This window comes from Podarcis raffonei, chromosome 18 (genome assembly GCF_027172205.1).
Source record: "Podarcis raffonei isolate rPodRaf1 chromosome 18, rPodRaf1.pri, whole genome shotgun sequence".
Lineage (NCBI taxonomy): Eukaryota > Metazoa > Chordata > Lepidosauria > Squamata > Lacertidae > Podarcis > Podarcis raffonei.
In genome coordinates, this window is record NC_070619.1 from 12,492,892 (window position 1) to 12,516,731 (window position 23,840).

A 23,840-nucleotide genomic window follows, 5' to 3' on the forward strand; every position below is an offset into this window, starting at 1 on the left:
TGCCAGCTCCGCCCTTTCCCTCTTCTTCCTCCTCGCAACCCGTCCGTCTTCTTCTGCTGCGGTTTTGTGTGTGTGTGACTCAGGCGGCCCCTGACTTGCTCCAGAGGAGGAGCAGGAGAAGGAGGAGCCGGACTTTGGGGAAGCCCCAGACCCGGAGATTTAGGGGAAAGACCACTGTGCGCGCGTCTGTTTCAAAGCAACAACCAGCAAACGGTTTGGGGGCTTCCAGATGTTGCAGGCCTTCCAATTGTCCCTATTTTCGGGGGGAAATACCGTCTCCATGGAAGACAGTCTTGCTGCGAGTGATCGCCAGAGAAAGAAAATATTTTCCAGGGATTTGCAGGGGGAAAATAGGTCGTCCCCCCACAAATAAAATACAATTAACCAAACATTTTCCAGTAAGCATTCCCTTTAAAGACGTCCCTCAAACCCTTTCACGGTTATTTTTTGCAGCTGCATATTATAACTAATCTATAGCTGATTTTCTCAGCTTGATTCTCAAAGTAACTTTTTTTTACTGCTGAACTTACTCCCAGCCTGCTAGTGTGCTAACATGTTTACAATACTTTTTCTTTTTTTTAATCTGTTTTGCAATCCTCTTTGAAGCTGTGTCGGTTTCTGATTTGATGCCGGAAAGTCCCGCTTGTCCTTAGGACGTCCCTATTTTCAGGGGAGAAACATTGGAGGGGATGGAATAGGACGTCCCTATTTTCAGGGGAGAAATGTTGGAGAGGATGGAATAGGATGTCCCTATTTTCAGGGGAGAAACGTTGGAGGGGATGGAATAGGACGTCCCTATTTTCAACGGAGAAACGTTGGAGGGGATGGAATAGGACGTCCCTATTTTCAGCGGAGAAACGTTGGAGGGGACGGAATAGGGCGTCCCTATTTTCAGCGGAGAAACGTTGGAGGGGATGGAATAGGACGTCCCTATTTTCAGCGGAGAAACGTTGGAGGGGATGGAATAGGACGTCCCTATTTTCAGGGGAGAAACGTTGGAGGGGATGGAATAGGACGTCCCTATTTTCAGGGGAGAAATGTTGGAGAGGATGGAATAGGATGTCCCTATTTTCAGGGGAGAAACGTTGGAGGGGATGGAATAGGACGTCCCTATTTTCAGGGGAGAAACGTTGGAGGGGATGGGAAGTTCCTGGAGAGTGGGGGGGTGCCAACTTGAATAAAACTTGTCAGGCACACGCTATTTGAATAGCAATGCGCATCAGTGTTTTATTGGACGGGCGAGGTCCCTAGGATTTGGCTCCTCTGGGGACCCCCCCCCCCAGTTCAGATTGGACCGTGGACTGACTCCCTGCCCGGCAAGGAGGCGGCGGGGGGGGGGGTCGCCTCAGGTCCCAGCATGCTTGCAAGAATTTAACACGACCCAGATATTTGCCACCTAGCAAGGGAAATTGTGCAAGCCCCCAGGCAGGGCCGGTCTGCTGACACAAGCAGTTGAGCAACTTTTTGCGCTTGACAACAAAAGGTTGGACTTTGGAACTGGCAGCTGACACGGAAGGGAGAGAGATAAGGCTTCAGTTTTCGTTTGGGAGTTTGCATGTCACAAAAGCCAAAAGCACCCCAGATCCTCAGCTCTTCAAACTGGGCATGGGCGTAGCGGGGGGGTGGGCAGGTGGAAAGATCACGAATATTATTGAAAAGCGTTTAAATATATCGGAGTACTCATGTCCTCTTCTTTACAGGGTTTCCCAGGAAACTTTGGTTTCCTAAAAGAAAAGCACAACAACTTTGATTTCCTAAAAAAGCTTCTTATAGGAATTCTAAGGTCTTATATAGAATAAATGTTCATAAATGTACAAGGCAAACACATACATAAGTATATCAACCACGTGTCTGAAATAGTACAGGAGAGCAATCCTGAGGCCATTTGGACTCTCCCAAATTGACCTCAAATATTTCTCTGCAAGGAGGAAGGAAATGGGGAAAGCTTTCTAATTGTCTTTGGACTGTAGGGGCTTACGCCTCTCTGTAAATACAGTCTGGCAAGTATCTGTTCAGCTGATATCATTATGTGTAAGAGATTTGGGAACTAAGGCTCTGTCTCCAAGTTTATGGCCAGGCTACCCAGAAAAGGTAATCAGATAAGGCAGGCATGTCCAACAGGTAGATCATGAGCTACTGGTAGATCGCAGGGGATGTCCCAGGTATGAAGTTCAGTGGGTAGATCAAAGCCGGTCTTTTGATACTGTGAGTAGATCGCAGTCTCTTGGGACTTGGACGGGCCTGAGATAAGGCGTTATCAGGGACTAAGACCTTAGAATTCCTGTAACAATGGCCGTGCCCCCAGTCCCTCCCAGTTCTTGAGGTCCTGAAGCCAGCAAGGGTTAGCATCATTGTAATAAAAAAATTAAGGTATTATATACGTATAATATGGTGCTGGAGGAGACTCTTGAGAGTCCCATGGACTGCAAGAAGACCCAACCTCTCCATTCTGAAGGAAATCAGCCCTGAGTGCTCACTGGAAGGACAGATCCTGAAGCTGAGGCTCCAAGACTTTGGCCACCTCAGGAGAAGAGAAGACTCCCTGGAAAAGACCCTGATGTTGGGAAAGATGGAGGGCGCAAGGAGAAGGGGACGACAGAGGACGAGATGGTGGGACAGTGTTCCCAAAGCTACCAGCATGAGTTTGACCAAACTGCGGGAGGCAGTGGAAGACAGGAGGGCCTGGCGTGCTCTGGTCCAGGGGGTCAAGAAGAGTCGGACACGACTAAACAAAAACAGATATAAGAGCTTGCACCGCATTGTTCTGGGTTCCTCCTCCCTCCTGCGTGTGGGGAGTGAGGGCCCTGTTCAATAAAGATTATGCTTACTAGCCGCTTTGATTCTCAATATTCTCAGCTTGGCCTCTGTTATTTTCTCCTTCCGATAGGGAACCCACTTAAGGACTCTATATGGGCTCTTGGGTACCCCATAAGGGAAGAAGGGCAGATTTTGTTTGCAACATCATCTCCAGGATTCAGAACCAGTGGGACAAGTTTTCCGGTGACCTCAATGTCATCATCAGCACCTGAACCAGGTTGCAGGAGCTGCAATGAAGTGAGGGCCCCCCCGCCGGGTTCATGGGTGGGGCTTTTTCTTCCACCCCCTCGCCCAGCTGCTAGGCAGGAAAACAGGAGCCAGGGTGGAGTCAGAGAGCCGGGAGGAGGAGAGTCACAGACCTGCCTCCTTTGCCTCAGACCCAAAGCTCTGACTAATGCAGAAGAGAGATTTGCTGAGCTGTTGATGTGGCGAGTATCTCCATCCCATGCACAGGTGAGTCTTACCTGCCGAAACGAAACCATGCACCCTAAAGCGGGGGTCAGTAGCCTCTTTCAGCCATGGGCTGGTCCACCGTCCCTCAGACCTTGTGGGGCCGGACTATATTTTGAAAAAATAAATAAATGAATGGATTCCTATGCCCCACAAATAACCCAGAGGTGCATTTTAAATAAAAGGACACATTCTGCTCATGTCAAAACACACTGATTCGTGTACTTTCCAGGAAGCAAAAAGTCGTGTTGGGAAATAAGGCTTTAGAGCAGGGGTCAGCAAACTTTTTCAGCAGGGGGCCAGTCCACTGTCCCTCGGACCTTGTGGGGGGCCAGACTATATTTTGGGGAAAATAATGAACTGATTCCTATGCCCCACAAATAACCCAGAGATGCATTTTAAATAAAAGGACACATTCTACTCATGTAAAAACACACTGATTCCCGGACTGTCTGCAGGCCGGATTGAGAAGGCGATTGGGCCGGATCCGGCCCCCGGGCCTTAGGTTGCCTACCCCTGTCCTAAAGTAATAACCGCCAGTGGTCTCCGAGTTTTCCCCCTGGGATGAAAGCTTGTTTGCACCGCACCAAACTTTCAGTCGATAAGAAATATTATTACAAACGCCTTGGTACTCAAACAACTTGGAACCCAAACACTGCAAACCTGGAATTAAGTGCTCCGGTTGGCAAACTTCTTTTGGAAGCTGAATGTGCTCTGTTTTGAGTGTTGCGCTTCCGATTTGAGTGTTATGCTGAGGTCTGTTTGCGCTATTTATTTTGCGTTTTTGTGGCTCTTGTTTTGTTTTTGTGACTCTGTGGAACCCAGTTCAGCTACTGATGGATTGATTGTGTGACTGCAGAAATGGATAAAAGCCCCCCATCCAAACAGCGACCATCATCCATACACGTGAAGAAAAAAAAGTTCGTTTTAATTTTTATCATCTACAATACTGCCTTATTTATTTTACAGTACGGCACATTGATTCTTGCTTTCATTTTAGGGATCGATGGTCTCGTTAGATAGTAAAATCCATGTTCAATTGCTGTCTTAGGCGTTGTTTTTAAAACTCTGGAACGGATTAATCCATTTTGCATTCCTTTCTTTGGGAAAAGCAGGCCTTGGTTTTGGAACGCTTTGGTTTTGGAATGGATTCAGTTTGAGAACCAAGGGACCACTGTATTATCAAAATTTGCAGGCTTTCGGCTATTTGCAAGGATCACGTCGAGCGAAAGCCATTGAAATAGCTCCAGGCGACAGATGCTCCCCCCAAATTCAGCTGAAAATGCAACTTTTATTTGCTCCCCTCCCTGGTTTGAAGGAGGTTATATTCTTTTTACCGCTTGAAATCCCTCCTGCAGACGGTTCAAAGCCAGCCAGGCTTAGCCACCTTCCAAAAACGGGAACTGCCACCCCCTCGTGCCCAGATTAAGACCCACGAGTCTCACTTCTCTTTTCCGGAAAAAAACCTCACTTTTTCTCTTCCCCCTTCTCAAGAGATTCTGTTCCTTAAAAGGCTGGTTCTAAGAAAACGCAAAAAAACCCAAAACAGTCTTGCCTTTATATCCCTTAATTTTCCGCCAGGAAAATTCTGCCAACAGGGCCAGTCCGTTCCAGATCTCCCTCTGGCGAGGGATTGAAAGATCACAGCTGGGAGGAACCCCTAGGGGTCATCCAGCCCAACCCCGCCAATGCGGGTGTCGCCGCTCAAGTTCAGAGTCGAGTGCTGGGCCGGGACTTGGGTTCAAATCCTCGCGCTTGGCCAACAAGCACCTTGGGGGTCCCTCCTTCAGCCCAACCTCCCTCCACGCAGGGTCGCTGTGGGGATTCGACGGGGACTCGGGTTCGAATTCCTGCTTGGCGAGGAAGCGTGGGCCAGCCGCCCCTTCCCGGCAATGTTGCCGTGAGGCTAAAAAGAGAGATAAGGGGAGAGCCACGCAAGACGCCTTGAGAACTTTGCAGGAGAGAAAGTGGCAAATAAATGTGAAAAAGCCACAATAAACCTGCTCCAGTGACCCACGGAGATTTGCAGCGTTTTAAAATGAATGTACCCCCTTCAAGTTGAATTTTAAGTCTATTTAAGCTTAGTCAGTAATAATAATAATAATAGTAATAAATTTTATTTATACCCCGCCCTCCCCGGCCAGAGCCAGGCTCAGGGCGGCTAACACCAGTAAAATTACAGTAAAAACATAATAGGAAAAGAAAAAAAACCCCAGTTAAAATGCAATTTAGAATGCTGCCTCATTTTAAGAGTAGGCCATAAATCAAGACCATAAGGGGAGGGAAACATAAGGGTCAGACTGAGTCCAAACCAAAGGCCAGGCGGAACAGCTCTGTCTTGCAGGCCCAGCAAGAGACCCTTAAACCCACGGTCAAGGGTTCGAGTCCCGTTTTGGGCAAAAGGGGGCTGGACTAGATGGCCGTTGGGGGTCCCTTCCAGCTCTTAATTCTGCAATTCATTACAAAACTATGTTTCTTCCGCCTCGCCTTCACGCATGAGGAGACAGAGTCGGAGGGACGGAAATAACCGCGACGCACCAAAGCCACATTTTGCATGAACACCTTTTATTTTATTTTTAAAGTACCGTACAAAACTTTGCTTTTAAATAATTCTCCCCTCCCTCCCCCTTTTGTTAATCTATGTATCTTACAGTAACAAATCTCGGACACAAATACACAACGGTTTTCGGGTGAACTTTCTGGTTTGCTGGAAACTTCGGCGGGGGCAGTAATAATTAAGAAAAGATCCACTTAGACATCCAAAATTGATGATGGGGGAGGCAGGAAAGGGGGTTTGGGCTGCGTCAAAATATTATATTGCATATCTGTGTATAACCTAAAAAGGAGAAACGTTTTTTTGCAACTGGGGGTACTTTCATAAACGACTCTTTTGCACAACCAAGATGCACACTTGGGTTATAACTTTTTGACTTCCTCCCCAAAATACTGATTTCCTGTAGCCTAAAGGGATGAACTTTTGCTTGGAAACATTGAAAAGGGGACTAATTCTTCCCCCAAAAACGGGGGGAAGGAATAGTTGGGAGTCAGGTTGCTACTCATAAGTACCTGCACTTAAAAAAAAACAACTTCAAGGACCAGTTTCAAACTTTTCCCAGCTGCCCAGAACTTCCTGAAACAGTTGAGAACGTTCTGAAAGAATCCAAAAATCGGTCTATATTAAAAAAAGTGCAATTCAAGGGGTTGTGGGAACTCGATGGCGTTTGCGGCAGAAAACAAAGAAAAGCCTCCACTTCGATTTATTCAAAGCAATAAGGGATGTGCAATTTGCAAAACAATGCACAAGTATTAGAAAGTTTGCACGCTCCAAAAGATGAAAATTAAATTAAATTTGCAAGCTCTATTTTTCCTGTATACTGTGCATATGTTACAAAATGCATTATACGGTCCCCTAGGCAAAAATCGATTTATTGATTTTGAGAAGCGACGTTTCCCCCCAAAGATTTGGAAATGGCAAGACGGTTCGTTTTTAGGCAAAAATTCATCCGACTGAGCTGCGAGGTTGTCAAAAAGTTATAACCCTTGCTCACACACACATTTTGTAGGGTGCAAAAATATGGATTTTATTTTGGAGGGGGGAGAGGAAGAGAGCATTTCTTGGGGGGGGGAGATCCCAAGGGGTTTCCTGCTAGGAAGACAAAAAGGAAGGGGCCCTGGGTTCGAATGGCGGACCCAAATAAGGCCTGTCGCAAGCACAAAACACATGTTACACAAGGGGAGGGGAGATTTGTAGTGTTCAAATGGCTCTTTTTCGGGGGGAGGAAAAAAGGATTTTGCAAGCCCCCCCGCTCCAGGCTTTGGGGTGCAGAGAGCAGGCACACTTGGGGTGTGCAAAGGGGAACCCCGATTTTAGGAAGGGGAGAGATTGGCTTGTTCCTGTTACCCCCGTTATCCGCCCCTCTTAGCTTGGTGGGGGGGCAACAAATGGCTTTATGTGTAAAGAGGAGAAAGGGGGGGCTCTGAGGACCCCAAGAACGCCCCAGACTTTTTCCTGGCACAGGAAAAGGAAGCCTCACGGGGGATGCAAAACCTGCACCCATTTTACAGCCGTGGCAAACCGAGGCAGAGACACGGAAGCGAGTGGGAATTTTATTTTTTTGGGAGGGGGGGTTAGGATCTATTTCCCTGCCCAGCAGCTGGTAAAATAACTTGAGAGATAGGAGATGGCTACAACAGGGCTTGTTTTCCTCTATCTCTTTTTTTGCATATTTAAGAAGAAACGAAACATAATTCTGCATAGGAGACCCAACGCCGTTGGGCTGGGGGGGGCGAGTGCGGAGGGCTGGGGGGCGGCGTAAAAAATAAAACAGGAACGCCCCCCTGCGAAACGAAAAGAGCCGAACTGTCCCCACGGGAACAGCAAGTACCAGATTTGTCTCTGCCAAGAAAAATAAGATCTATGCAAGTCCTTCACAGATAAGGAGCGTTGGTTGTTTTTTTAGGAGGGGGGGGACCTCAAAAAGCTTTAGGAAAGTCGCTGCCCCCCCCAGTGGGAAAAGCATTGCTAGCACCAAAAAGAAAGGGGAAAGTTGGAAAGGAAAACAGCCCCCGGAATGCTGCTGCAAAGGAAAATAAATGAGATATATATATATATATATATTGGGGTTTGGGGGCAAAAGGGAGAGAGGGTATAGAGAGGGGGAAAGGAGCAGTTTTTCGGGGAGGGGACGGGAGGGTGGAGCCCCCCAACCCGGCCGCCCCGGCCTTCATCTGGGGGGCAGCGGGAAAATGGGGTAGGCCAGGGTGACGTTGAGCGAGTCGTTGTGTTGCACCAGCGAGGTGTGTTTGTAGTGGAGGACCAATTCCTTGAGAGAAGCGTAGAGGTTGTAGGGCTCTGCAAAACCGAACCCGGTGGCCGTCTTGTAGATGACGCAGTGCTTGGTGTCGCCGTCGACCCTGCGGGGCGGGAACAGGAAGAGGAAAAGCGTCAGAGAGGTGCCAAACGGTTTCTTTAAATATTAAGGTTCAGTATCATTCCACAAGGGACATGGGTGGCGCTGTGGGTCAAACCACAGAGCCTAGGACTTGCCGATCAGAAGGTCGGTGGTTCGAATCCCCATGAAGGGGTGAGCTCCTGTTGCTCGGTCCCTGCTCCTGCCCACCTAGCAGTTCGAAAGCACAAAGTGCAAGTAGATAAATAGGTACCGCTCCGGCAGGAAGGTAAATGGCGTTTCCGTGCGCTGCTCTAGTTCGCCAGAAGCGGCTTAGTCCTGCTGGCCACATGACCCGGAAGCTGTACGCCGGCTCCCTCGGCCAGTAAAGCGAGATGAGCGCCGCAACCCCAGAGTCGGCCACGACTGGTCCTAATGGTCAGGGGTCCCTTTACCTTTTTACAGTGGTACCTCGGGTTAAGTACTTAATTCGTTCTGGAAGTCCGTACTTAACCTGAAACTGTTCTTAACCTGAAGCACCTCTTTAGCTTATGGGGCCTCCTGCTGCCGCCGCACCGCCAGAGCACGATTTCTGTTCTTATCCTGAAGCAAAGTTCTTAACCTGAAGCACTGTTTCTGGGTTAGCGGAGTCTGTAACCTGAAGCGTATGCAACCTGAAGCATATGTAACCTGAAGCGTATGTAACCCGAGGTACCACTGTACAACTGTGAAAACTACTCTGAAAATTCATCGTTCCAACAAGGAAACCGTCGTCTGGTTGTAAATATTAAGGTGATGCCAGCTTTTTACCTTTCCGTAAAAAAGATTTAAATCGAGTCTTCCTGACTAGTGATTTAAATCGTGAAGGGCACCACTCCACGACACTACCATCCTGCAACCGCACAACTGCTCTCGGGCATGCACATAATAAAAGCAGGCAGCCCTTTCCCCCTGACGCGTTGCCAGCGGGTTGGGATGGATGACCCCCCGGGGTCCCACCCCATGACTCTACAATCCCGCAACCGCACAACTTCTCTGGCACGCACATAATGAAAGCAGGAACCGCTTTCCAAACCGGGAAAGCAATTAAAAACCAATGGGTTGGGATGGATGACCCCCCCGGGGTCCCCCCCCCCCGGGACTCACACGACGGAGCAGGCGTAGCAGCCTCGCTGGCTGCTCTCCCGGATGAGGAAGGTCCCGTCTCTCTTGCCGGCCAGCATCTCCTCGGCCTGCGTGCGGTTGATCTTGCCCACGTACCACGTCCGCTCCTCGTGGTGAGGGAGCTCCTCCTCGTCCTCCATCATGGAGTAGTGGCTGCCGAAAAAGCAGAAAGGTTGCAGCGAAAAGAGAGACCCCCGTTTGCCCGTCTGTGCCCAGTCTGGATGCCCCAGCGCCCCAGTTCTGCCCGCTCCCCAGTATCCTGCCTCCGACAGGGGACAGCCCAGGCGCCGAAAGATCGACGCAGATGGGATATCGATGTCGAGGTGGCAGAGACCAACCGGGGGAATGAAGGAATGGAAGGAAGAACGAGATGATTCTTCGAAGGATGGAAATGTTTTGTGGGCCGTGTGGGGGGAAAGAATAATAATATCATGGTTGTGTTAAGAATGGGAAAGTTAAAATGGAAAGGTCTTGGTGGTGGGGTGTCTTGTTTATTTGTGATTGTTACTCTGTCAGAATAAAATGAAAGGGGAAGGAAGAAGGAAGGAAGGAAGGAAGGAAGGAAGGAAGGAAGGAAGGAAGGGGAAACTGAGAGAGAAGGAAGGAAGATAAGGATGGATGGATGGATGGAAGGAAGGAAGGAAGGAAAGAAGGAAGGAATAGAAGGAAGGAAAGAAGGAAGGAAGGAAGGAAGGAAGGAAGGAAGGAAGGAAGGAAGGAAAGAAAAGGAAAGAAGGGAGGAAGGAAGGAAGGAAGGAAGGAAGGAAGGAAGGAAGGAAGAGAGAAGCTGCAAGAAAATAAACTTACTCCTCTGTCTCGTTCTTGATCCCCAGCCACTCGTTGATCTGCTTCTGCCGCGTCCCCTTTTGGGTCAGCCACCTGGGGGGAGAGGGGAAAAATCAGGGCCCCCTCATAGGACGAGCTTCGCCCCTTGTTCCACCCGGTGGCAGATTCGAATCTCAGGCCGGCCCGAGCGGCCGAGCGGGAGAATTCGAACCTGGGTCGAGCCTTGGGAGACAAAGCAAGGCGCTAGTCCTCATGGTTACAGGCAAAAAAGAGAGGAGGTGCCGCAAGGGTCGAACCCGGGTCTGCCTGAAGCGGGTGCTCTAACCACTAGGCAGCCAGGGCCCTCGCACTCACACCAAGTATTGGTCGCGCAGTTTCCGCAGCTGCAGGAGGTCCGGCTTGAGGCTGTTCATGCGCTTGTCAATCTCCCGGTTTTCGGACGCCTGTTGCTTCAGGTCCTCCTCCAGCTGCATTTTGCTGTCGTGGATTTCGGCAACGCGAGATTTCAGCTTCTCCGAGTTCATCAGGATTCTGAGCCGGACGGGCAGGCGGGGTATAAATGATAAAAGTCATTTTAAAACGTATAAATTTATCAAACTCATCCGAAGACCTGGGGGTGGCTTGCAGGATAAGCATTATATGTATTAATAATAATAATAATGGAACCTCCAGCTGCACACGCAGTCTACCTGGGTTCCTAGCTTTCGGCCGGAATTATAATAATAATAATAAAAAACAGCCAGTGCTTGCAAGAATATTATTCTTAATAATAGTAATAATAACCAGAGCTTGCAGGATAATTATATAATAATAATAGTAATAATAGTAATAATAACCAGTGATTGCAGAATAGTCATTATGTATATATTAACAGTAATAAAGGGATTTTGCAAATGGAACCAGAATTGAGCCATAGCTGATGCTTGTGGTCCCGTTAAATAATAATAATAATAGTAATAATAATAAACGGTTCTTGCAGGATAATCATTATATATAAGTAATAATAATAAAAACCACCACCGATGCTTGCAGGATAATCATGATATATTATAATTCCAAAATCTCACGAATAATCCTTGCCAAGGCTGGGAGTTTTCATAAAAGCTGGAAGGGGCCCTCCAGCGGCCATCTAGCCCAACCCCGCTGCGAGGTCGGACTCGAAGATCATGAGCTCCCTCTGCCCTCCTCCCCTCTGCTTGGGGGGCACCCATGGGTGCTCACCGCTGGATCTCCTTGTCGTTCCCCTCCCTGCGGAAGCGCTCAATGTAATCGCGGCTGCACTTCTCCTGCGTCTGGCACTGCTCCTCGAAGATCTTGATGGTCTCGTTGAAGGCCTCAATGGCCGTCCGCTTCATCTGCAGCTCCTGGGGGGTGGCCGGGGGGCGAGAAAGAGAGAGGGGGCAGGGAGAAACTTGGATTCATCTATCTGTGTGTCTGGGCAGGACAGCTGCTTGGCATCCAGAAGGTCCCCTTGGCCATTCAAGGCAGCCTTCATGAGGACCAGAAACTTGGCTCTGTCATGAGGGGCAATGCGTCGCAAATTCATAGGGAAAGGCTGTGGGTCAGGGGTGGTGCAGCTGCTTGGAATGCAGAAGGCTCCCTTGGCACCTCACATTCAAGCTGGCCACATAGAGGACTAGAAACTTAAGGTTCAGAGCAACTGCAAGTGAGGCTGCCTGCCAGAGGCAGCTGCCAGCCCGTGTGGGCAATACCAAGGGTGCAAGGCAGCTTCTTGCAGGCAGAGTTCACATTGAGGACTAGAAACTTAACTTAAGGTTAAGAGCAACCGCAAGTGAGGATGCCTGCCAGAGGCAGCTGCCAGCCCGTGCAGGCAACACCAAGGGTGCAGGGCTCCTATTGAGTTCATAACACTGAGGACTAGAAACTTAAGGTTCAGAGCAAGCCAGCTTTGCAGCAGCGTGTCCCGGGTGCGAAACTCGGGTCCAGCTCAGCCCCGCAAGTGCGGCTGCCTGCCCGAGTCCGGCTCACCTGGGAGGTGCGGGTGTATTCCTCGTAGAGCAGGTCGTACTCCCGGCTCTTGTCCTGGTACTGCTGGTGGTAGACTTTCAGCTGCTCCCCCACGGCCTCCACGCTGTCTTCCTTCACCACTTGGTCCTGCCAAGGAGAAGCGGGACATCGTGGGACCCCCAGGGGTCATCCATCCCAACCCAGGCCGGCGGCCCTCCAAACTCCGCCCGGGGACCTCCGAGGAGGGAGGCGGGTGGGCCGCCTTCGTGCCGATGGCCGGGAACCACAGAAGTATACAAATCTAATTGATCAATCAATTGTGATGCTCTCGAACTCGGATCCCGCTTGCGGCTTTTTGCGGTGGGGCAGCTTTCCGGCCCCTGGGGAAAGAGAATGCTGTGCCCTGAGACCTCTGGGCATAGGGCAGTATATTATTATTATTATTATTATTATTATTATTATTATTATTATTATTATTGGAACCTCCAGCTGCATTCACAGTCTACCTGGATTTCTTGGTTTTGTTTTTTATTATTATAATAATAATAATAATAATGATGATGATGATGATGATGGAACCTCCAGCTGCAGGCACAGTCTACCTGGATTTCTAGCTTTTTTTTTGATGGAAACTGGACCGGATGACCCACCCTGCCTTTGGGGGGCTCCCCATTGTTTCTTTAATAATAATAATAATAATAATAATAATAATAATAATAATAATAGAGGAACCTCCAGCTGCAGGCGCAGTCTACCTGGATTTCTTGTTTTCTGCTGGAAACTGGACCGGAGGACCCACCCTGCCTTTGGGGGCTCCCCATTGTTTCTTAAATAATAATAACAATCATCATCCCCACCTGCTGGTACTTGGAGATGGGGTAGAGGAGCCGGGTGTCCAGCTTGGCGTTGTACTGGGCCAGGGACTCGTGCCGGTAGTGGGTGATCAGCTCCACCACCGAGCCAAAGGTCAGCGGCTCCGAGAAGCCGTACTTCCCTTCGCGGTGGAAGATCTTGATCAGCTTGTTGTTCCCGCCTTTCCTGCGAGGAGGAGGAGGAAGAGGAAGAGGCGGGCGTCAGATGTGGGGCCAGGCAGACACGACAGAGCAGGATTCGCACCCGGGACTCGCGTAACAGATGATAGAATTTAATCGGCCCGACGGGATACTTTCAAGTCAGAAGAGTACCTTCCCTTCCCTTCCCTTTTTCTTTACTTCCTTCCTTTTTTCCTTCTCTCTTTCCCTCCCTTTCTTTCCTTCCTTCCTTCTCTCTTTCTTTCTCTCTCTCTCTCTCTCTCTCTCTCTCTCTCTCTCCCTCTCTTTCTTTCTTTCCTTCCTTCCTTCTTTCCTCTTTCTTTCTTTCTTTCTTTCTCTCTCTCTCTCTCTCTCTCTCTCTCTCTCTCTTTCCCTTTCCTTCCTTCCTTCCTTCCTTCCTTCCTTCCTTCCTTCCTTCCTTCCTTCCTTCCTTCCCTCTCTCTCTCTCTCTCTCTCTTTTTCTCTCCTCCCTTTCTCCCTTCCCTTCCTTCCTTCTTTCTTTTCCCTTCCTTCCTTTTAAATATATTTTTATTAAATAATTCTTAGTTTACAAAAATACATCCATCATCTCGTTTTTCAAGTGGCGCTTCCTACAGGTCAGTTTCCTTCCTGGGAGATGAACGGCCATAAACGATATAAAAATGTGATTCTACAGCATTTTATCTTCTCTTGAGCGTTTAAATTCTGTAATCGTTCGGGGAGTTTTTGGGCCAAAGTCGCTTATTTTTAATTTTTTTGCAAAGTCCCAAAAAGAAGATATGGAAAACATAAAATTTCATTTAGATGCTTTGAAAGGGAGGGTACCGGCAACATGGGAATCATGCAAGAAAATAATATTTCAAGCATTGGGATACAGAAGTCTGCTTGCCTTGTTCCCCTCCATCAATTTGCCAGATCCTCTTTAGAAGCCAAATCAGCGACTGTCAAGTGGCAGGGAGTTCCACAGGTTAACAATGCCTCTTCCCCCCCCTTTGCAAAACCTGGAGGGCAGTTTTTGCCTCATCCCCCCCAAAAAACTGGGGGGCTGGACTCACCTGAGCGTCAGTGTGTATTCGCCCTGGATTTTGCTGGATGCGTCCCGGACCAAGAAGGTCCCGTCTGGGGTGTCCCTGAGCTTCTCGTTCACTTCCTCCCTGGGGGAGACGGGGATTATTTATTTGCATTTATATGCTGATTATTTATTTGCATTTGTCATCGTAATTTATTATTTCTACCCCGCCCATCTTGGCTGGGTTTCCCCAGCTGCCAGCAAAAGATTAAAACGCAATATTCAATATTAAAAATATTAAAAATATTAAAATGCAATACTACCGCCCCCAGCCCCCCATTTTACCTGGAAATGTCTCCCCAATACCACTCGGCGTCCTGGAGGGTCGTGCCGTTCCCGTTGGCCAGGGGGGCTGAGGCTGCCGGTTTGGGTTTGAGGGGCTTGGGGGGCAGGGCTAGAAAGAGAAAGGGGGGAATTGGGGGGGGGTTAAGAAAAGCCTGAGGGCCATTTCCTCTCCCACCCCCACCTAATTAATTAATTAAATCAAGATAAAATATAAAATAAAATATAAAATAAATAAAATAATAAAAATATAAAATAATCAAATATAAAATAAAATAAAATATACAATAAATAATATAAAATAAAATATAAAATAAAATAAATATAAAATAAATAGTAGAAATAATATAAATTAAAATATAAAATAAATAAAATACTAAAAATATAAAATAATCAAATATAAAATAATATAAAATATAAAATAAATAATATAAAATAAAATAAATATAAAATAAATAGTAGAAATAATATAAATTAAAATATAAAATAGTAAAAATATAAAATAATCAAATATAAAATAAAATAAAATATACAATAAATAATATAAAATAAAATATAAAATAAAATAAATATAAAATAAATAGTAGAAATAATATAAATTAAAATATAAAATAAATAAAATACTAAAAATATAAAATAATCAAATATAAAACAAATAAAATAAGTAATATAAAATAAAGTATAAAATAAACGGGAAAATAAAGACGTCAATATTTCCGTGGAATAAACTCGCCGTCACTTGGAGCGGGTTGGGCTTGATGACCGCTGGGGGGTCCCCTTCCGACTCAACGGAAAGGCGGGTCGCCGCCCCTTATTCTTATTCATGCAGCCCCCCACCTTTCTATGCCCGGATCCCAAGATTTGAACCCGTCCCCATCCCCCGCCACTCGCACCCAGAACCAGGTCCCGATCCTTACCTGGCGGGGGCAAATCAGCCTCGGGGTCTTTCGCCTCCAGGAGCAGCTCCAGGAAAAGGGCAGAGAAATCCGGGGTCCCCTCGGCGCTGGGGGGCAGAAAAGACCCCAGGGTTACCCCTTTAATAATCCACACACATGCCGCGATTAACTGAATATTATTATTATTATTATTATTATTATTATTATTATTATTATTATTATTAAACGGGACTAGGGGCACCAGCTGTGGCTTGACTCTGGTTCCATTTGCAAAATCCCTGGAGGACTTGATCATCATGGTTTGCTAAAAAATCAGTAATTTTTGATATAACTGCAATTTACGACTCCAGAAATGAAACCTTCCTCTGGTTGTAAATCTTAAGAGGATGTCAGCAAGGCTGAACCTTTCCGTAAATAAAAAGAAGATTTAAATTGAGTCTTACTGACTAGTGATTTAAATTGTGATTTAAATCAATTTGATTTCATTTGATTCAAATTAAAATCAATTCGATTTAAGTCAAACCCACCCAGTCACTACTACTACTGCTGCTATTAATAATAATAACATTGGGTAACAATTTTTTACTTGTTGAATGTTGTCTAGATTTCTACAACTGATTTAGGGTATTTTTGCACTGCTGAAGCAGGAAATGGCATCCGTTTCTCTCCATCAGGTCAGGTTTTTGTGATAGATAGATGATAGATAGATATAGATGATAGAGATAGAAAAATGAGATAGATATAGATAGATGAGATAAATAGATAGATGATAGATAGATAGATACAGATAGATAGATAGATAGATAGATAGATAGATAGATAGATAGATAGATGACAGATAGATATAGATAGATGATAGATATAAAGAGATAGATGAGATAGATATAGATGATAGAGATTGAAAAATGAGATATAGATAGATGAGATAAATAGATAGATGATAAATAGATAGATGATAGATAGATAGATGACAGATAGATAGATATAGATAGATGTTAGATATAAAGAGATAGATGAGATAGATAGAGATGATAGATAGATAGATAGATAGATATAGATAGATAGAGATAGACAGATAGATATAGATAGATGATAGATATAAAGAGATAGATGAGATAGATAGATAGATAGATATAGATAGATAGACAGACAGACAGATAGATGACAGATTAGATAGATAGATAGATAGATAATAATAATGATAATAACAAGTGCCCTCTACCCGGAGGTCTCAGGGCGGGTTAAAACAGAACAGAGCGGATGTCCAGAGAGGGGTCCCAGGTTCTGACCCACCTGGCGGCCGGCGCCCCGCGCAGGACCAGGCCCCCGAAGAGCTCCCCCAGGGCCCGAGGCCCCAGCCCGTTGCTCTCGGCCTGCTCGGCCACCTTGGCCCAGTGGCGCAGGAGGAACTGCAGCGTCAGCAGGTGCGCCAGGGGCATGGCCGGAGGTGCCAGGAGAGACAGGAGATGCTGCCGGCCAGAGTCCGGAGGGGGCGCGTCTGCAAAAAGGAAAGGAGGGGGTTAATTTCCAAAAAAGAGAGAGAGAAGAGAAAGGTTCGGGGGGCTCAAAGGACCCCCCCCCCAAGTCCTGGGTCCTGGAGAACTGAGGCACTCTGCACGCGCTCAGGGGTACTACAGCGGTACCTTGGTAATCAAACTTGCCGTATTTTTCCGTGTGCGAGGTATTTTTTTCCCCAAAATTTTTTATTGGTTTTCACAATATTATAAACAAACACACAAGACAAACAAACATAAATCATAGCCTTATTAAAAATTACACTTATTAACTTTGTTAAGCGACTTCCTCGCCCCTAAAAAATGTCCAAAATTGCACCTTGGTTTTTGAACATTTTGGAAGTCAAACGGACTTCCGGAACGGATGCAGTTTGGAAATTTTGCTCTTTATTTTGCATTTTTGACGCTTTTTTGTTTAACTTCGGTTAACCCAGATCAGCTACTGATTGATTGATTGTGTGGCTGCGGAAATGGATAAAAGCCCCCCATCCAAACCATGACCATCATCAGCGCAGGTAAAGAAAAAAATTGTATTTTTGATCATCTACAATACTGCCTTATTTATTTTATGATACAATACATTGATTATTGCTTTCATTTTATGGATCGATGGTCTCATTAGATAGTAAAATCCATGTTAAATGGCCGTTTTAGGGGTTGTTTTTAAAAGTCTGGAACGGATTAATCCGTTTTGCACGAATTTCTATGGGAAATGCGGATTACTGCATTTTTTCGTCCATAAAATGCCCAATATTTTGGGGAAATGGATTAAGTTTGGGAACAAGTGTACCACTGTGTGTGTGTGTACACACACACACACACACACACACACAGAGCCCCCCAAATGTTTGTGAAATGGAAAATGAGAATACGCCTCACCCTGGAGGATGCGCAGGATTTCGCACCCGAGTCCGGGCGGGACCACCGGGGTGGGCAGGTCTTGCAGGTACCCCTTGAGAGCCTCTCCGAGAGAGGGGAGATCGAAGGCGTCCAAGTCGCCAGACGCAGCCCAGTCTGGGGGGAGAAAATAAATTAATAATAATAATAATAATCCCCCCGAGGATGCAGTGTCATCGACTATATTCTTGTCCCTTATAATATTATAAATTCGATCATGGACCTCAAAATTGGAACGCGTACTGAAAGCGACCATCAGCCATTATTGTTGTCTATTAACTTAAAGGATGAAACCAAGATAACCAAGCACAATATTATAGAACCCTCTCAATACAAACAAATGACCCAATTAAAATGGTCCCAGGAAATGAGTGCAGTAGTGGGGCAAAAACTTACAGCCAACCTGAGAAAACAAGTATTATCCAACTTAAAGACCACTAATTCCTACAGCGATATTCCGAAAATTTATAATGAGATCTTCCAAATGTTCGTAGAACTTAGTACTCCACCTAAAGTTTGGGTACTTAAACATAGCGCTAGCCCTTGGTTTGACGATGAATGTTTCCAGCTAAAAAGAAAACTGCGCCAAACATTTAAAAATAATCGCACTAAACTAGAGCCCTCTTATCTTGATGAAAAAAGAAAATATCATTACATTCTGGCCGAAAAGAAACAGAAATATGCAACCCAAAAATGGCTACAATTACTCGACTCAATTCAGAGTAAAAATAACAAAGCGTTCTGGAACCTAGTGTACGGAGGATTGAAACCCGAAAATCAACTAACTCTACCACCAATTGCAGAATCCAAATGGTCCCAATATTTTACATCGGTATTTAACAATCTACACAGTGAACTTAAAGGAAATGAAACCACTAAAAATAAAATCAATAAACTCCAGGAGTGGCCAAGGGTAGAAGAAGAGGAAATTAGAGAGATAGTTAAAAATTTCAAATCGGGGAAATCTCCTGGGCCAGACGGTCTACCAATAGAATTATTTAAGACCTATATAGATTGGTGGGCAGAACCCTTAGCTCAATTGTTTACTCTCATAGATAAATATGGGATCATACCTGAGATATGGTTAAGATCAATAATTATCCCAATCTTTAAAAATGGCGACCCAAAAGAACCAAGGAATTATAGACCGATAAGCCTATTATCAGTGATAGGGAAAATCTACGCTAAGCACCTTTTATCTAAACTCCTTACCTGGATGAAAAATCTAAATTTACCAGGGAAAGAACAAATAGGTTTCTCCAAAGGTTGCTCTACATTAGACCATTGCCTTATACTTATGCATTTGGTTGAAAAATACAGATCTCAAAGGCAATCTAAGATATATGCTGCTTTTGTAGATTTTCGTGGTGCATTTGACTCAATTGACCGCCCAAAGCTGTGGAGGAAACTCGCAGAATTAAAAATTGATCAGCGCTTATTGATCCTAATAAAAAATTTATACTCTTCCAATATCTGTCAAGTCAAACTTAACACCAAAGGTCACCTTTCATCAGACATCCCAAACTCGAAAGGGGTAAAACAAGGGTGTATTCTTGCCCCCTTCCTATTTAATTTATTTTTATCAGATTTGCCAGATCACCTTCAAAAAATAGAATCACATGCCCCTAAACTTAATCAGAAACCAGTTTCTCTATTATTATACGCAGACGATGCTGTTCTACTATCATTAACGAGCTTGGGTCTGAAACGCCTTATATCTTCTCTGATCCTTTACTGCGAATGTAACAAGCTCTCTATAAATTACGAGAAGACAAAAATTTTGGTCTTCTCGAATGGTTGGAAATTAGAGAAATGGAAAATAAGAGGGCAGGAAATTCAACAAGTGAAAATCTATAGGTATCTGGGAATCTTATTCCAGAGCAATTTAGGGTGGGCAAATCATTGCACAAATGCCATAAAACAGGCAAAGTGCACCTCATCAGCTGTTGCCCGTTTTTATTATCAGAAAGGCAATCAATTTATTCCTGCGGCCAATCAGATATTCCAAACAAAAGTGCAATCCCAGATATTCTATGGAATCCCGCTATGGGTCCAAGCATATAATAGTGATTTAAAAAAGATTCACTCCAGCTTTCTGAGACGTATTCTTGGACTCCCAGCTGTGATCAAATATGAAACAATGTGTGCAGAAATAGGCATACACACAATGGAATATTGGGCCTGGTCCACCTCAATAAAGTACTGGTTACGCTGCCATTTTCGCTGCCCTCCATCAAGTCTGCTCGCTGATTTGCTCAAAGACTCCTACAAATCAAGATGGTATCAGTACCTCGAAAAAAAGATTGAATCTTTAGGCATCGAGCTGGAGCCCCTGTACAATTCTAATGAGCAATACATTTTCCATAATATCCTAACTAGACTAAAGGATGTCAAGAGGCAAAATATTATGGCAGCTGTAAACAAAATTTGTTCGCCCATATTCTATGATTTAAATATCTTAGATAGCAGAGCCAATTACGTCACCAAATTAATAATTCCAGCCCAACGTAGGGCTTTTATGCTGGCCCGTTTGAATGTTTTTCCCTCAGCATTTGTCAGGGGAAGATATCAAAACATCCCTAGAAATAAGAGATTCTGCAGATGTTCTATGAATGTCCCGGACACGGTAGAGCACATTCTCTTTCAGTGCCCATTGTACAGTACGCTCCGTCAACGCGTGCTGTCCCCTCTTCTGGGTGGTCTGGAGCCCCAACAAGGTGAATGTGTGGGATTCTGCCTATCCGACGTTGACCAAAGGGTAACGGCGGGGGTAGCCGAGTTTTTGGTAGCAGTCCTCCAAGGAGCAGGTTAACAAGGAAAACCACTGATTTTATATGTATATATATATATATGTATGTAGCCAACTGCTGCCTTTCTGTTTATATCTCAAGGCTTTTATATGTTTCTTTCTCTTTTATCGTTTTATTTGTATAATGCCTAATAAAGGTTTGAATAAGTAAGTAAGTAAGTAATAATAATAATAATAATAATAATAATAATAATGCAATTATTGCACGCTATCAGCCTGCAACTCACCAGCTCCCAGCCTCAGCTCTGAGCAGGACGTCCGATAGAGAGATGTGCTGTCTAACCCTAAGGGGAAAACACACAGCCGGTTGACTTGGGGGTCTCGAGGGGCGCGGGACCCCCAGCGAAACCCACTCTCCATGGGAAAAATAAATAAATTAAAAACCTTTCCTTTAAAATGCTCCACGTGGGTTCCTGCCAACCCCTTGCTCAACTAATAATAATAATAATAATTTCTTTATAACCCTCCCATCCAGCTGTAAGAAGAAGAAGAAGAAGAAGAAGATATTTATAACCCTCCCATCTGGCTCTAATAATAATAAGAATAATAATAATAAGAAGAATAATATATTTATAACGCTCCCATCTGGCTGTAATAATAATACTAATTATTATTATTATTATTATTATTATTATTATTATTATTATTATTATTATTAATGGGCTTTCCCAGACCGGGAGTTGAGGTGCACCTTTGAAACCCCCCCTTTTTAAAAAGGGCTAAAAACGTAAGGAAAGGGAACAGAACGATAGACCCCCCCAAATCTACTAGAAGCCTTTTCATGAGGACTAGCACCCCGCCAAAAAACACACGCCCTCCAGCCCCCCCCCCGTTCTGCTCACCTTTCTTCTCAATGGCGTCCACCAGCCTGCACAGCAGGGGGGGCGCCACCTCGGGGGGAGCAAACTGCTCAGAGAGTTCGGGGAGCGCCAACCCTGGGGGGAGAGAAATGGGGGGGTGGAGAAGACAGTCAATTTGGGGGGCGAGAGAGAGACCCCTTGAAATGGAGGGGGAACCCCAGCGGTCATCTAGTCCAACCCCCCCCCCGGCAATGCGGGAAATCTCAACCAAAAAGGGTGGGTTTCATTTAAATCAAATCAACTTAAATCACCATTTAAATCGCTAGTCTGTAAGACTTGGTTTAAATCAATTTTTTTACAGAAAGGCTCAGCCTTGCTGGAATCATCTTAGCATTGACAACCAAATTCCTTTTTGGAATAATGGATTTTCAGAGTCGTTTTCAGTCCTGAAATTACCGATTTGGTTCTACTCTTAGAAATACATAGAAATTATCGTGAGGTTTAATAAGTTAACTTTATATTTGGACAACTTTTCTGCTATAGGAGAAAACCAATCATTTCCTTAATAACAATTTAAACAATTTGTTTAACTAAAGCAGTAACATTATAACATATGTATCCCTTTTTCTTAACCGATGTGGTTAAACGATTAAAAAACAGTAACTTAGACTCAGTTTTAGCACATGTGAAAAACTTTAAACAAATCCCTACTTCCTGATTGTAGCCTTTGGGCTACAATGTAACTCAAACAGAAAAGCTTTAGAAAGGCATTTCCTCCAAATGCATTTTATTTTAAAAATCCGATTTAAATGTTTAAAAATCCGATTTAAATTTTTAAAAATCTAATTTGATTTTTTTTTAATCCAATTTAATTGTTTTAAAAAATCCAATTTAAGTTTTTTTATCCGATTTTTTTTATAAAAAAATGAAAAACATAAGAATAGATTTTTATCTGCCCTGCTCGCCGCGCTCGTCATCCCCGCACCTCACCTGCTTCCTCTTTTGACGCCGGTGCGGCCGGCAGGGGCCTGATCCCCCGGGGCCGGTGGGGCGGTAGGGGGATCTTGACGGGCCCCACGTACTCCACGTAGGTCCCGGGGAAGTCGCCCTTCTGCTTGGTCCGCTCGTTGACCCCCAGGATCCAGCCGATCTGGTGGGGGGTCTGCTCGTCGCCCTCCTTGAACCCCAGCGCCTGCAGCGCCCCCTTGCTGACCACTAGAGTGTCTCCGGGCAGCAGGTCAATGTCGGCCTCCCGCTCCTTCCGGTACGGGTACAAGGCCCGGTACTGGAAGCCGTCAGCGCTGCCCATGCTTCCGGGGAGGAGCGAGCGGAGGAAAGCGCTCCGCGGAGGGATGAGGAAAGGACCCTCTCGCTGCTACGCTCCCGGGGGGCTCCGCATGGGTCGGGTCTGGGGGTCGGAGTGAGGAGGCGCCGGGTGGCGTCCGTGGGGTCCGCACAGCGCCAGGCCAGCGCCTTAAGTGCAGCCGCGCTCCCGCAACTTGAACCCGCGACTCAGCCACACGATGGAGCAGAGGGAGGGAGCGACCAGCATAATCCGGGGAGGCGGGGGGAGCGGCGGAGGCCGAGCGGGATTTTTCCGGGGGGGCGGGTGTTTCCGATGCGCAGGATGGGGACCCTGGGAAAGCAGAGGGGGGAAAGGAGAGAGAATTATTCAATTAATAATAATAATAATATATTCTTTATTCCTCACCCATCTGGGGGAAAGGAGAGAATAATAATAATAATAATAATAATAATAATAATAATAATAATATATTCTTCATTCCTCACCCATCCGGGGGGAAAGCAGAGAGAATTATTCAATTTAATAATAATAATAATAATAATAATAATAATAATAATGGTGAGTGGGTAAAATCCATTGCACCATCGATATAATATAGATACAGAAGCATGGGAACAATTGTGGAATAGGGAAATCGAATTTACAGAGAAAAGTCCGGCCAAAAGCTAGGAACCCAGGTAGACTGTCCCTGCAGCTGGAGGTTCCATCATCATTATTACTATTATGATGAATTTATATACTGCCCTATACCTGGGGAGTCTCAGAACAAAACCAGGATATAAAACCACAAAAAATGGCTCTCTGGCTCCTCCTCCCTCCCCAAAGCCCGGCCCCGATCCAGGAGCAGCGGCACCCCCGGGTGGGCGCGATTCCTCCTCTCCCAAGCTGCCCCCCACCCCGTTTTTCCAAACCCCCCAAAAAAATTCTGCTTACTTAAAAAATAAAATTGGGATTTACGGCTCTCTCCAGCCCCATAGCCTTTCTTGTCTTCAGTTGGGGGGGCGGGCCAGGATCCTGGCTATTTCCCCAGAGTAAGGAGTAAAGTCGATGGAGGCAAGAGTCAGGTTTGGGGGTCCGGGAAAAGGTGGGGGCCAGAGCAGGAAGGGGGGGCGACCGAGAGTCAGAGAGAAAAAGGATTTTTTTCTCCGGAGTCGGAAGAAAAGATGGGGGAAAATTCCTTCCG

General features: G+C 45.6%; 1 protein-coding gene across 1 annotated transcript; it reads right to left on the minus strand.

Annotated features, from left to right (window-relative positions):
* Positions 1 to 5,815: 5,815 nt before the first annotated feature.
* PIK3R2 (phosphoinositide-3-kinase regulatory subunit 2) lies at positions 5,816 to 22,760 on the minus strand. Its single transcript, XM_053372446.1, has 15 exons — positions 22,342 to 22,760; positions 21,394 to 21,486; positions 20,779 to 20,835; positions 17,725 to 17,859; positions 16,625 to 16,829; positions 15,353 to 15,438; positions 14,439 to 14,547; positions 14,140 to 14,238; positions 12,932 to 13,112; positions 12,096 to 12,221; positions 11,328 to 11,470; positions 10,461 to 10,637; positions 10,128 to 10,199; positions 9,303 to 9,473; positions 5,816 to 8,181 (listed from the first exon to the last, which is right to left on the minus strand). The coding sequence occupies exons 1-15, from the start codon at positions 22,658 to 22,660 to the stop codon at positions 7,992 to 7,994; spliced, it is 2,163 nt and encodes a 720-aa protein (XP_053228421.1). The 5' UTR covers positions 22,661 to 22,760; the 3' UTR covers positions 5,816 to 7,991.
* Positions 22,761 to 23,840: the final 1,080 nt, after the last annotated feature.

Bases quoted from the DNA above. Each gene is read 5' to 3' on its own strand.
- PIK3R2 (XM_053372446.1), bottom strand. From the start codon at position 22,660: ATGGGCAGCGCTGACGGCTTCCAGTACCGGGCCTTGTACCCGTACCGG. The intron at 10,638-11,327 runs GTGAGCACCCAT...CGTCCGGCTCAG, and splicing joins AACGACAAGGAGATCCAGCG to AATCCTGATGAACTCGGAGA. The intron at 10,200-10,460 runs GTGAGTGCGAGG...CTCTCCCCCCAG, and splicing joins CTGCGCGACCAATACTTGGT to GTGGCTGACCCAAAAGGGGA.